The sequence below is a fragment of the Mus pahari genome, chromosome 10 (assembly GCF_900095145.1).
Source record: "Mus pahari chromosome 10, PAHARI_EIJ_v1.1, whole genome shotgun sequence".
Classification (NCBI taxonomy): Eukaryota; Metazoa; Chordata; class Mammalia; order Rodentia; family Muridae; genus Mus; species Mus pahari.
Window position 1 is genome coordinate 59973401 of NC_034599.1, and position 13587 is coordinate 59986987.

The 13587-nt window shown below is 41.0% G+C and overlaps 1 protein-coding gene across 3 annotated transcripts in view; it reads left to right on the forward strand.

Annotated features, from left to right (window-relative positions):
• Positions 1 to 13587, forward strand: part of Dpp8 (dipeptidyl peptidase 8) — a 60371-nt gene that overhangs the window by 25697 nt on the left and 21087 nt on the right. For all 3 annotated transcript variants that reach the window (XM_021208083.2, XM_029542918.1, XM_021208084.2), the window contains exons 10-16: positions 128 to 228; positions 423 to 600; positions 1363 to 1522; positions 5881 to 5960; positions 9048 to 9200; positions 9438 to 9573; positions 12193 to 12338. In XM_021208083.2, coding sequence (XP_021063742.1) covers positions 128 to 228; positions 423 to 600; positions 1363 to 1522; positions 5881 to 5960; positions 9048 to 9200; positions 9438 to 9573; positions 12193 to 12338 — 954 coding nt within the window. The remainder of the gene's footprint in view (positions 1 to 127; positions 229 to 422; positions 601 to 1362; positions 1523 to 5880; positions 5961 to 9047; positions 9201 to 9437; positions 9574 to 12192; positions 12339 to 13587) is intronic.

Below are 13587 nucleotides of genomic sequence, written 5' to 3' on the forward strand. Positions count from 1 at the left end.
AAAAAAAAAAAAAAAAAAAAAAAAAAAAAAAAAAACCCAACAAACAAAAGAATGTGACATAAGAAGACTAGACTAGTGAGTGTTATTTTCTCTCTTCTATAACTATATTCCCTTTTCTTCCTACTAGATTATAGATATCATAGATAAAGAACTGGTTCAACCTTTCGAGATTCTGTTTGAGGGAGTTGAATATATTGCCAGAGCCGGATGGACTCCAGAGGGAAAACAGTGCGTATGTTAAATTGTCTCTTCATTACAACTACCTTAGATCCAGAGTTTAGAATGTCAGCGCTGTAGGCTTTCTAAAGACCCTGTCCTCAAAAAAAAAAAAAAAAATTGATAGGTACCGAGGGAGAGAACAGAGGTTATTCATTTTCTGAGAGCTTGCTATATTCCTGATTTCTCCTTGTTCCTTTGAACAGTGCCTGGTCCATCCTACTAGACCGTTCCCAGACTCACCTGCAGATAGTTCTGATCTCCCCTGAGTTATTCATCCCAGTAGAAGATGATGCCATGGACAGACAGAGACTCATAGAGTCAGTTCCTGACTCTGTGACACCACTCATCATCTATGAAGAAACAACAGACATCTGGATAAATGTATGCATTTCTGTTCTTGAACTTGGCTGTGTATTTTCTCAGGATACTCAGGCAGATGGAATTCTATAGCAAAATGCATCCTTAAGTTTAAAGAAACCATGAACATTTTGAGTTGGAATGATGGTTCCAGAATGGAGTAATTTGTAGCAGGAAGTAGATACTATTGAAATGGCAGCTCAGGAGTGCTGCAGATGTGGCCCTGCACATACAGGGTAGTGAGCCCACAGCCTCAGCTCCGGCTTCTGTGCTTCTGAGAAGACCTTCAAGAATTGTGTCTTGAAACTATTTTTTAAGTTAGCAAACTATACCAAATATACTAGTTTTAAGTTGAGTTTCACATTTAAACATAAAAATTAGATATAAAATAAAAACATTTCTCTGTTTCTCTATTTGAAAGCATGCTTCCTGTGATTCACTCAAAACAGATGCACATCTGTTTTCCTTCAGCTGTTAGGATATCTCTCTTTGGAAAACAAAAGTAAAGCATGCCATTCTCCTTGCCTGGGTAGTAAGATTTATACTGCTATAAGCTGTCTGTGCTTCAGAGAGGATAGAGATGGAGGGGATAGATAGCCGTGGTCATGTCACTCTTTGCTGTCTTCCATTTGGAAATGTTTACATCTCAGTGTGTGAAATCTTTGTGTAAAGTAAAATAAATGTAAAGGCCAGGCAGAACCTATTCTCACACGAACCACTGATGCTTGGTTATCTATGGAGTGTATTTATTAATGCATATAGTAAATTAAGCTGTTCATTTTGCAGATCCACGATATTTTTCATGTTTTTCCTCAAACTCATGAAGATGAAATTGAGTTTATTTTTGCCTCTGAATGCAAAACAGGTTTTCGTCATCTGTATAAAATCACATCCATTTTAAAGGAGAGCAAATATAAACGGTCCAGTGGTGGACTACCTGCCCCAAGTAAGAAGCCTTCCTTATTTATGTACTTAATGTCTTTATATTTTATTTGTTTTGCGTATATGCATCATAGAGCAAGGATGTGCAGGTCAGAAAACAGCTTGGAGGAAACAGTTCTACCCTTCTGTGTGTGGGTTTCAAAGATGAAACTCAGGACATCAGACTTGATGTCAAGGACCTTTACCCACTGAGCCATCTCACCAACCACAATGTCTTTTTTATATTCTTCATAAGCATCAGGACTTGTTTCGGTAACCATATATATTAACTGAAACGCCAGTCTGTGCATGCAGAAACCAGCAAATTCTCAATGAGTACATGTTATTAATAGTGGGCAATCTCTGAGTGATTAGAATACCTATTTTTATGATACCATTGCCTTGATTACAATTTTTAATTTGTTTGAAATGAGCACACAGTGCTTGCCTTGGCAGCACATATACTAAAACTGAAGGAAAAAAGGAGCTCCATGTTATTTTTATATATAAATAACTTAAAAAAAAAAAAAAAAAAAGACACAGTCTCACTACACAGGTCTGGCTGGCCTTCAACTCATTATGCAAACCAGGCTGGCCTCAAGCTGGCAGAGATCCGCCTGCTTCTGCCACGCAAGTGAAAGTTTGGGATTGAAAGCTTGTGCCACTACACTAGGCTTTTGCAAAATAAAACTAGTATAGGGATACTAGAGAGAGAGCTCAAAGGTTAAGAGCACTTGTTATTCTTGAACAGAGCCCAGATTCTGTTCCCAGCAGCTCACAGCTATCCATAACTCCAGTTCCAGGGGATCCAGGGCTGCCTTCTGTCTTCCATGGACAGTGACCAGGCATACATGTAGTACACATACCTGTTTGCAGGTGTTCACACATACACATACAATAAAAATAAATAAATCTTTTAAAACTACATATATACCGATATATTTGTAGCATATGTCATATATATAGTATATGTAGTATATATATTTGTTTATTCAGTGTTTCTTTTTTTTTGGTTTTTTTGAGACAGGATTTCTCTGTATAGCCCTGGCTGTCTTGGAACTCACTTTGTAGAGCAGGCTGGCCTCAAACTCAGAAATCTGCCTGCCTCTGCCTCCTAAGTGCTGGGATTAAAGGCGTGTGCCACCACGCCCGGCTATCCAGCGTTTCTTGATGGATACCTGGGTTGCTTTATATGATACTGCTATGGCCATGTATGTTCCTCTCTTGGCTTTCCATTGTTTTGGGAATTGCTACCAGAAGGTCAATGCATGACTCATATATTATATTTAATTTTCATCATTAGCAAACCAATGGTAAGGGTTACACTTGGTTTGTTTTTTCTTTTTTTTAATTAGATGTTTTCATTTACATTTCAAATGCGATAGTTTCCTCTCCGAAAATCCCCTATATCCCCCCTCCCCCGGGGTTACACTTTTTTATATTCCTAATAGCAATATGCAAGAGCTTTTGTTGCTTTGTTGGTTTGCTTGTTAATGTTTGGGGGATATGTTTATTTAATTTCTACATGTAAGAATGGTTTGCCCTGCATGTATGCCTGTGTACATGGAAGTTGGGGGAAGGGATAGATATCCTGGAACTGAAGTTACAGATGGTTGTGAGCCACTGTGTCAGTTCTGGGGACCAATCCTGGGACCAACCCTCTATCAGGACAAGTGCTTTTTTTGTTTGTTTGTTTGTTTTGGTTTTTTTTTTTTTTTTGTTTTTCGAGACAGGGTTTCTCTGTGTAGCCTTGGCTGTCCTGGAACTCTGGAACTCACTTCGCAGACCAGGCGGGCCTCAAACTCAGAAATCCGCCTGCCTTTGCCTCCGCAGTGCTGGGATTAAAGGCGTACGCCACCACGCCCGGCTAGGACAGGTGCTCTTAACTACTGAGCTGTCTCTGCAGCCTCAGGGATTAGTTTGGTTTGTTTGGTTTTTAAAGACAGAATTGTATTCTGGAGTTCAGGCTTCCTTCCAGTTCTCCACAACCCTGTCTCACCCTCCCTCCCCTGTGCTGACATTACAGGTATGTGCCACTCCACAGGCCAAGTTTTATTTCTTTATATCCTTGACAGCACTTGTTAGTTTCTGTCTTCTTGCTTTTGTGTGGATGAGTTTTATCTTTTTTGTTGTTGTTGTGAACTTTTTTTTAATTGATTTTTCTCAAGACAGGATCTGACTGTGTAGCCCTGGCTGTCCCAGAACTCACTCTGTAGACCAGGTTGGCCTTGAACACACTGAGTTATCCTGCTTCTGCCTCCTGGGTGCTGGGATTAAAGGTGTGTGTCATAACACCTGGTTGTGGCGGTTTTGTTTTGTTTTGTTTTTGTTTTCACTCTAATAAATGTAAAGTGGTATTTTACATTTAAGTACTTTCTTTTCATACACATGAACACTATACTAGAGACTGAGCCTTAGACTGTCACTGAGTTACATCCCTAGCACTTTTTGGATTTTGTTTGAGACAGTCTGAGAAGGTGACTAAGTAACTGGCCTCACACCTGTCACCAAGCCAGCCTGAAGAGGCATCCCGTGGTTTTGATACAGGTTCCCTAATGAATGATGAGAGAAATACCTATCCAAGTTCTTTGGATTCTTAGGTTTTTCTGAATGGTCTTTTAATTACTGGCATTTGGGGAGCAGTGAGCTTGAATCCAACCAAGTCAATACTATATATGACTATGTGCGTTTCTTTAGAGATAGACTAGGTCTTATAAATCCCAACAGAGCTTCTTCCTGGGAGCTTCAGCTTAGCTTAGCCCTGGACTTAAAACTGCCTCACCAGTTCCCCTGTCGCTCAGGGGTGAGTACGCTCAAACCAGAGGGAGGGGCAAAGAGCTAAGACAGCTCTTCTGGAGCAGTACTGCATTTTACAGTCTGTTACTGCTCAGTGAGCCAACCTCAGGACCAGGTCCCTGCTCCCATCAGCACCCCTTTGCAGATGCTTGGCCATGTATGTATGTATGTAAGTATGTATGTATGTATGTTTTTAATTGCTTCATCTCAAGTTATTTTTTTGCTTTGTGAGTATGTTCACTTGGTTTTTTTTTTCTTTCTCCTTCTTTCTTTCTCCCTGTTTTAGCTGTGATATGAAACTCCTGTTGCTCATAGTGATGTGTTATATACATTTCCCCATCATAAAATAGCAAGCTACACTTCTGTGTCTCAGAAAAATAAGGTTGATTTTTTTTTTTTTTTTTTAGATTTATTTATTTATTATATGTAAGTACACTGTAACTATCTTCAGACACTCCAGAAGAGGGAGTCAGATCTTGTTACGGATGGTTATGAGCCACCATGTGGTTGCTGGGATTTGAACTCTGGACCTTTGGAAGAGCAGTCGGGTGCTCTTACCCACTGAGCCATCTCACCAGCCCCCAAGGTTGATTTCTTAACTCACCATCCTTGGCTGTTTCCCGAGATCTTGGCAGCTGGAAGAAAGAAATGGTTTTCATTTTTCAGTCTCTTCCTTAGACCTCTGAAGAGGCCCCATCCAGACAGACTCTCAGGCAGGCATATGGGACATTTGACATTAGTGTGGCTAAAAATAGCCAATTTAATTTTTGGCAAGTGAAAAAGAATTGCATTAAAATTTTTCTTCTTTGCTTTTAAAATGGTTTGTTGCATTTCCAGAACAAATGTCCTGTCAGCTTACTTAACCTCCATGTTGGATCAGTACCCAAGAAGGCAGGTACTGTTTTTCTGGCTTTACCATATAATCTCCTTTGGTTGGATGTGATGGCACACTCCTTCTATTCCAGCACTGAGGAGGCAGGAGTGGGTGCATCTCTGTGAGTTCCAGGACAGTTCTTGGTCTACATAGCCAATTCCAGAGCAGCCAGGTTACATAGTAAAACTGCCTCAAAGGATGCATTTTTCTGTTTTCAGACTTTCTGCATGAGTTTTTGTTTTTTGTTTTTTGGGATTTTTTTTTTAGTTATCACTCTTGAACATTTTGAAAACTTATAAGTTGGTTTTGTTGTCATTGGGTTTTTTGTTTGTTTGTTTATCACAGAGTCTTACTGTGTAGCCCTGGCTGTCCTAGAACTCACTATGAAGACCAGACTGGCCTCGGACTTGCAGAGATCCACCTCCCCTTGCCTCTCAAGTCCTAGCACTAAAAGTGTGTGCCACCACGCCTAGCAGGATATTTTTAGCTGTAATTTTTAGTATCCATTTGAAATAACTTTTAGTACAATATGACCAACAATTGTCTTTATCTAGTTCCAAAACATTTTCATTACCTCAAACCTAACATTGATGATTTTATTTTTGTTTTATTGCAGCTTTTTTGGAAAAGACAGTTTAGAAAACTTTTCTACATTGTTTCATTTGCTTATGTTCTGGAATAATGTACTGAATTTTGATTGTATTCATTTTCAGGTGATTTCAAGTGTCCTATCAAAGAGGAAATAGCAATTACCAGTGGTGAATGGGAAGTACTTGGCCGGCATGGATCAAATGTATGTCTTTTATTCTACTAATATGTTTGGTCAACCTCTGCTCTGCAAATACAGTGCAGAAAAATGAATAATGCAATGTGTGTGTGTGTGTGTGTGTGTGTGTGTGTGTAGGACCCCAGTAGTGTTTTACAGTAGCAAGTTAGAGCCTGAGGGAATGCAAGCTGTTACCAGGAAAGAATGTTAGTTTAATCAGGTGTGGAGGCTCACACCTTTCCTTATAGCACTTGGGAGGCAGAAGCAAGTGAATCTCTGTGAGCTTGAGGCCAGCCTGGTCTGCGTAGCAAGCTTCAGGATACCCAGGGCTAAGACCCTGTCTTTAAAAAGATTTATTTTAAATTATAAAGCTCACCTATTTTATGGGTATAGTCATAAGATTCATTCTAGTACTAAAGACTGACATTTTTAATTATTTATGTGTGTGTGTGTGTGTGTGTGTGTGTGTGTGTATGGGTGTTCCACCTGGGTGTACCACATGCACACCTGGTGCCTGCAGAGGCCAGAAGAGTGTGTCAGATCCCCTCAGACTGGAGTTACAAACAGTTCTTAGCTCCATGCACCTGCTGAGAATATAACCAGAGTCCTACGGAAGAGCAGCCGGTGCTTTTAAGCCAGTCCAGATCACCATTGCTAGATATATTATTGCCATTTAGTAAGGAAACAGTTTGTATGTTGAGTTTAACAAAGTTGTTATGAGTTCACAAATAACCTGAACACTATTTTTAGACATGATAGACTGTTCATGTTTTTAATTGGAAATTATATTTAGCATTCCTGAGGTAGAAATGTTCTTCTATTTACCTGTTATCTCACAGATTTAACCTTTTTAGCATAGGTTAACAGGGAAAATCTGTGCTCTGAGCACGTGGCTTTCAGTAACAATTCAATGAGAGCACTTGTTTGTGCATTTCTAGGTCAACACTAGGGATTAGACTCAGCCTGAAGACGCTGAGCAGGTGCTCTAGGTTTAAGCTACATCCCAGCTCTTTTTGTGTTCTTATTTTGGGACTGGGTCTTTCTTGCTAAGTTTCCAGCTTGGCCTTGAACTTCACTCTGTAGAGCAGACAGGCCATGAATCTCATTGTGGAATTCTAGGTTCTAATAACAAATTATACTGAGGTAAATTTCCTGAGCCATCAAGATGTCTCTGTAGGTGAAGGTACTTGCTGCTGAGTCTTACAGCTAAGGCTGCATTCCTGGAGCCTACGTGGTAGGACAGGTGTGACTCCCTCATTTTGTCCTCTATTTGCCACATGCATGCTGTGTCACACTTGTGTGTGTGGCACCAATTTATTTAATTGCAGGAATTGTAGTAGTTGGGGTTAAGAGCTACTAGATGATTCTGACATAAATCCCAAAATTGAATGAGCAGAGGATTATTTGGACAACCTAAATAACTCCCTGTTCACCCTGTGTGCATCCATCTCCACATCATTCTAGTTTTTGTGGCGTGTTTGTTCCTCTCAAATTCTTCCCTATTTCTCTGTATGTTTGCTTTGTTTCTGGTCTCTGTGTTGCCTTTTTCCTCCTCAGCTTTTACAAGTCCCTCTGTTCTTCTCAGACTTCTCTAGGCAACAGCTGTAAGCTTTCAGGCTTCAGCCTATGTGACTCTTGGAATTGAGGTGATACTCAGAGTGTGGTTCCAGACCAAGAATGGAGCATGACAGTCATGAGGGACCATGTTAGAAACACAGATTTAGCTCGGCCCAGCCCTCCTCAGAAAGTGGTGGTAGGGCCCAGCAATCTGTTCAACATTCCTAGAGAGTCTAATCCTACTGGATAGAAGTTCTCACATGAAACAGAGAACAGACTTGTATAAACGTGGAGGACAGTGTAGGGGGCCTGAGTCCCTGCAGTAAAACCAGCCCTGACCTTCTAAAGAGATGGCACATGCTTGTGGGGACTCTTGAATGTTTGTTTCCTACAGCAACTGTGCTCATTTAGGGATGGATGCATCTACGTTAAAAAGTTAATATTGAAGTGTGTGTGGAGCCAGGCGTGGTGGTGCATGCCTTTAATCCCAGCACTCGGGAGGCAGAGGCAGGTGGATTTCTGAGTTCAAGGCCAGCCTGGTCTACAGAGTGAGTTCCAGGACAGCCAGGGCTACACAGAGAAACTCTGTCTCAAAAAAACAAAAACAAAAAAACAAAAACAAAAGAGAGAGAGAGAGACACACACACATTTCAGATACGTTTAGAATCTCCTTTATTTCTATAAAGCATTTTAAATTCTAATAAAATTTCAGTAGGCTAGTAGAATATTTTTAAAGTAACAGTGAGAGAAAACTGTTTCTTTAGATTGTTGTAGTTTGTGTAGAATATTAAGTAAATTCTGTGTCAGATAGTAACTTAAAAGACCTTATCCAGGGCTGGGACACTGGGTCTTCTCCAGTGTCAGTGCTACAGTAAGTCCTGCTCTTACTTAATTCATAAACTACATGCTGGCTGAAGCTGGTTGGTTCCAGTTATTTCTCAGCTTGGTAGATAAAATGCTTTGGCAAATTTGTAGGAAAGATCTTTAAAAAGTACTAAGCTAAGAGAGAAATAATATTAATCATTTCTAAGTGGGCAAATGAGGCGTTATATAGGGTATTTCCCCAGAGGGATTTTCTATAAGGAAATAATTGTCTTATTTTAAGGAAAGTACAGAATGCACTTGGTCAAGACATTATCCCAATGTGTGTAACTCAGCCTTTTACCTTGTGGATAAAGTAGGGTTTTAGCCATAAGTAAAACCAGCGCCGGGCGTGGTGGTGCACACCTTTAATCCCAGCACTTGGGAGGCAGAGGCAGGCGGATTTCTGAGTTCAAGGCCCGCCTGGTCTACAGAGTGAGTTCCAGGACCACCATACACAGAGAAACCCTGTCTCGAAAAACAAACAAACAAACAAAATAACAACAAAACAAAACAAAAAAAGAAAGAAAGAAAAAAGAAAAGTAAAGAAAACTAGCTCACATTATCACTGGTAGAAAAGAAAGATAAAAGAAGCCCAAGCCTGAGAACTTGACTGATTCTGTTGGAGATGGGGGCTCTGTGTTGTTGGCTTTGTCAGAACTGTGCTAGTATTGATTTGTGCTGTGACTTTTGCAGATCTGGGTTGATGAAGCCAGAAAGCTGGTGTACTTTGAAGGCACCAAAGACTCTCCTTTGGAGCATCATCTGTACGTGACCAGTTATGCAAATCCTGGTGAAGTGGTGAGGCTGACTGACCGCGGCTACTCACACTCCTGCTGCCTCAGCCGGGTACTGTGTCCCAGGTGGGAGGGATCCTGTCATAGAAAGCCTACCTTCACATAGCATTCCTTTTGAACAATGTGAAAGTTGGTGACATTGACCCACAGAAGCCTCATCTAGGCAGCATTGTGTTTGCATCATTTGTTAAACTCCCACTGTCCTCTTGCTCCGCATTGGTGTGTGTGACCACAGGTAGCCTTCCCTAACTTTCCTCTGGAAAGCCATTGTCGTCTTTCTTTTCTCTAGCATTGTGACTTCTTCATAAGTAAGTACAGCAACCAGAAGAATCCGCACTGTGTGTCCCTCTACAAACTCTCAAGTCCTGAGGATGACCCAGTTCATAAAACAAAGGAATTTTGGGCCACCATTTTGGATTCAGCAGGTACCTCTCCCTAAACCTGGATTGTTATCACAGTGCACTATGCTGTGGCCTATGTCTCTTGGGCTGTCTTCCCCTTGCTCAGCCCTGCCTGTCCCTGGGCTACTTAGCTTCTGGTAGACCTCACTTCCTGTTCTGTCAACTGCTGAATGAGCTTGGGTTGCCTCTCATCTGAGCAGGAACATGTCTGGAAAGCCTTTTTAAAAAATAGATTAAGCCTGGGCGTGGTGGCACATGCCTTTAATCCCAGTACTCAGGAGGCAGAGGCAGGCAGATTTCTGAGTTCGAGGCCAGCCTGCTCTGCAAAGTGAGTTCCAGGACAGCCAGGGCTATACAGAGAAACCCTGTCTTGAAAAAAAAAAAAAAAAAAAAAGTAGATTAAGATAATGTATTCTAAACAAGTAAGATCTTTTGAGCAGAAAGGGTGATGCTTTAGGGAACAACCACTTGGCTGATTTCTGGAAGTTTCAAGTCTTTACAGTGGTCCTCTTAATAGTAGCCAGCACACTTGCTTACTATAGGCGCAAAGAGCACTGGCTTGACCTTACTCTGCAACCCAGGCTAGCCTGAAACTCAGCAATCCTTGTGCCTTGGCCTCCTAAGTACTGTTATTTCAGGCATGAGCTTATCTGCTTTTCAAATGTTTGCTTTCTGCTGGGCATTTCTGTTTGCATTTGGCTGGGACACCATAGCTGACAGAAACGTTTGTGGAAAGGGTCATTCTGATTCAAGGTACAAGGTACAGTCTGAAAGAAGGGAGTCATGGGGCAGTACAGGGAGCTTTAGGTGGCTGACAGTCACATGGTATACACAGTCAGAAAGCAAAGAGCTGCAGCTCCTCCAACCCTTGTCCTTTTTATTCTGTCAGGGACCCCAGTCATGCCATCCACATTATGGGGTTCTTCCTCAATTAGCCTAGTCTAGACAATCCCTCACAGACACAATTGAAAAGATACCTATCACAATCTTTTTTTTTTAAGATTTATTTTTATTATTTTTATTTATATTAATGTGTGTTCCCCCTGAAGTGGTGGGATTAAAGGTATGTGCCACCACTCCCTGCCAGCCACTACAATTTCTTACATGTAAAGAATAGACTGTTTCACATGTCTCTGTCTTTAAATCTACTTTTATGTTAAGTATTTTCACTCATTACTTTTGACTAAAAGATTTAAGTATCAGTGTCGGGCTGCGGGTTCTGCAGAAATGGCTCAGCAGTTAAGAGTGCCGGCCGCTCTTCCAGAGGTCCTGAGTTCAGTTATCAGTGACCACATAGTGACTCACAACCATCTGTAGTGGGATCTGATGCTCTCTTCTGGTATACATGAGTACAGTGTGCTCAAATACAAAAGTAAATAAATCTTTTTTAAAAAATTGTGGGGTTCAAGGCCAGCATGGGCTACACAGAGAAACCCTGTCTCACAAAAAGCAAAAAAAAAAAAAAAAAAAATGTGGGGCTGAGGAGATGGCTCAGTGGGTAAGAGTGCTTGAGTTCTAATCTTCAGAACCTGTAAAACAGCCAGGTATACTTGTAATTCTGCACTGGAGAAAGGACATAGGTGGATCCCAGGACCTTAACAGTCAGGCGGCCTAGCAGAAATGACAAGTTTCTAAGTCAGGGATTGTTTTGAGGCAATAGTGTGGAAATTGATGGAGTGCACCTGGTTTTTTTTTTTTTTTTTTTTTTTTTTTGGCTATCACATGAGTGGGCATAGGTATAGAAACTTTTACACTCATACCTGCACCACACACACATTTTATGCAACACACAAATAATAAGAAACTGGGTGTGGTGGTATGCACCTTTAATTTTAGCACACAGAAGACAAAAGCAGGTGGTTCTCTGTGAGTTTGAGGCCAGCCTGAAACAAGTTCCAGAATAGCCAGGGCTATGTAGAAAGACCCTTAAAAAATAAATAATTTTTTTTTTTTTTAATTTCATGTGCATTGGAGTTTTGCCTGGATGTATGCCTCTGTCAGGTTATCAGATCACCTTGAACTGGAGTTACAGACAGTTGTGAACTGCATTGTGGGTAATGGGAATTGAACCCAGGTCCTCTCGAAGAAGAACAGTCAATGCTCTTAAGCACTGAGCCATCTCTCCAGACTCATTAAATAATTTTTTAAAAAATGTAAACTGGTGTAGATGAAAGGGTTTGTATGTCCTTTAAAGTTCAGGAATACAGTTGGCAAATGCTAATAATCTCTGCCTAATGTGACATCACTGTGCACAGGCCTTAGTGAGCTAAAGACTGGGGAAGACTGAGTTAAATATAAGATTCTTGTCATTGCCCACAGCTTTCTTGAAATACTTGCCTGTTGCTGGTCAGGTGTGTGGTTTCACCACCCATAAGTGAAGTCTGAACTCGGCACCAGATATTTAGCTCTATACATACACCACCTAGGCTCCAAGGGCTATGCAGAACTCTGTGCACCTGCATCTGAAAAAGACAGCTCGGTCTTGATTCATTTTGTTTTGAAATGCCTGCTTATTGCTTGTCTTACCTGAGAGAGGGCTGTAGTTGTTGGTGGGTGGGAAACTTAGTCTTGATACTTCGTTCTTGGACTTCAGGTTGCATGGTTCCTCTGAGAACTTCTTTATGGCTCTGTTGCTACCCATAGGTCCTCTTCCTGACTACACCCCTCCAGAAATTTTTTCTTTTGAAAGTACTACTGGATTTACACTGTATGGAATGTTGTATAAGCCTCATGACCTACAACCTGGAAAGAAATACCCCACTGTGCTATTCATATATGGTGGTCCCCAGGTGAGTATATAAACTCATATATATATATATATATACACATATATATATATATATTTTTTTTTTTTTGGTGATTTTTATTTTATGTGTATGAGTATTTCTTTCTGCATGCATGTCTGTGCATCATGTGCCTACCTGATGCCTGCAGAGTTGAGAAGAGAGTGTCAGCTCCCCTGGAACTGTAGTTACAGACATTGTGAGCTTCCATGTGGGTGCTGAGACTAGAACCTGAGGCCTCTGGAAGAGGAGCATGTGCTCTTAACCATCTCTCCAGCTGTGATTTTTGGTTTTTGTTTTTGTTTTTAATATCTAGTTAAGATAGAATTTGAAAGCTGAACATGGTAATACACATTTATAGTCCCAGCCCTTGGGAGGCAGCGGCAGGAAGACTAACACCCACCAGTGAGTAGTCGGAACACTGGCTGTCCAAGCAAGAGTTGTAATCCCAGCCCACATGGCAGGTGAAAAGCTGGGTGTGTTTGTGTGCGTGGAATCATCATCCTGTGGGGGTGACGGCAGGAGGATCATCACTAGGTTCCCCTGGCTCCAGGCTCAGTGAGAGACCCCTTTCTTAAAGGAATAAGGCAAAAGAGTGATAGACCAGGACACCCGGAAGCATTCTTCTCTGATCTCTGCACCGTGAGTACAGAACACTAGCGCGTGACTGCTGAGTAAACACTATTGATAAAAGGCCTCGCCGGTAGGGAGTGGTGGTCAGTCTTTTCAGTGCTTACTTTTGCTTCAGGTACAGTTCCCAGCACCACAAAAATAAATTAAAATTGAAAATAAGATATTTATGCCTGCTTATAGATTTTTCCATTGAATCTTTCAATAAATTAGAATATGATTACAGCATGTTTATGATGCCATTCTTGGACTCAGTAATATCCTTTATAATTACATTCAATTATTTACTCTCTGATACATCTAAACCTCATAATGTATAGAAAATAAGGTAAAAGTAAACGAGCAAAGCTATTAACTCTCCAGATAATGAGTATTATTATGTTGTATATTATGTTAAATCATTTGCTGTCATTAAGTATGTTTCATAAGCAAAATAGTCATAGCCTGCATTATAGTTATTGGCAAACATCAGGAGCAATGTAAATTAGGCTCTGCAAAAAATGGGAAATTTACCGGGCGTGGTGGCGTACGCCTTTAATCCCAGCACTCGGGAGGCAGAGGCAGGTGGATTTCTGAGTTCGAGGCCAGCCTGGTCTACAGAGTGAGTTCCAGGACAGCCAAGGCT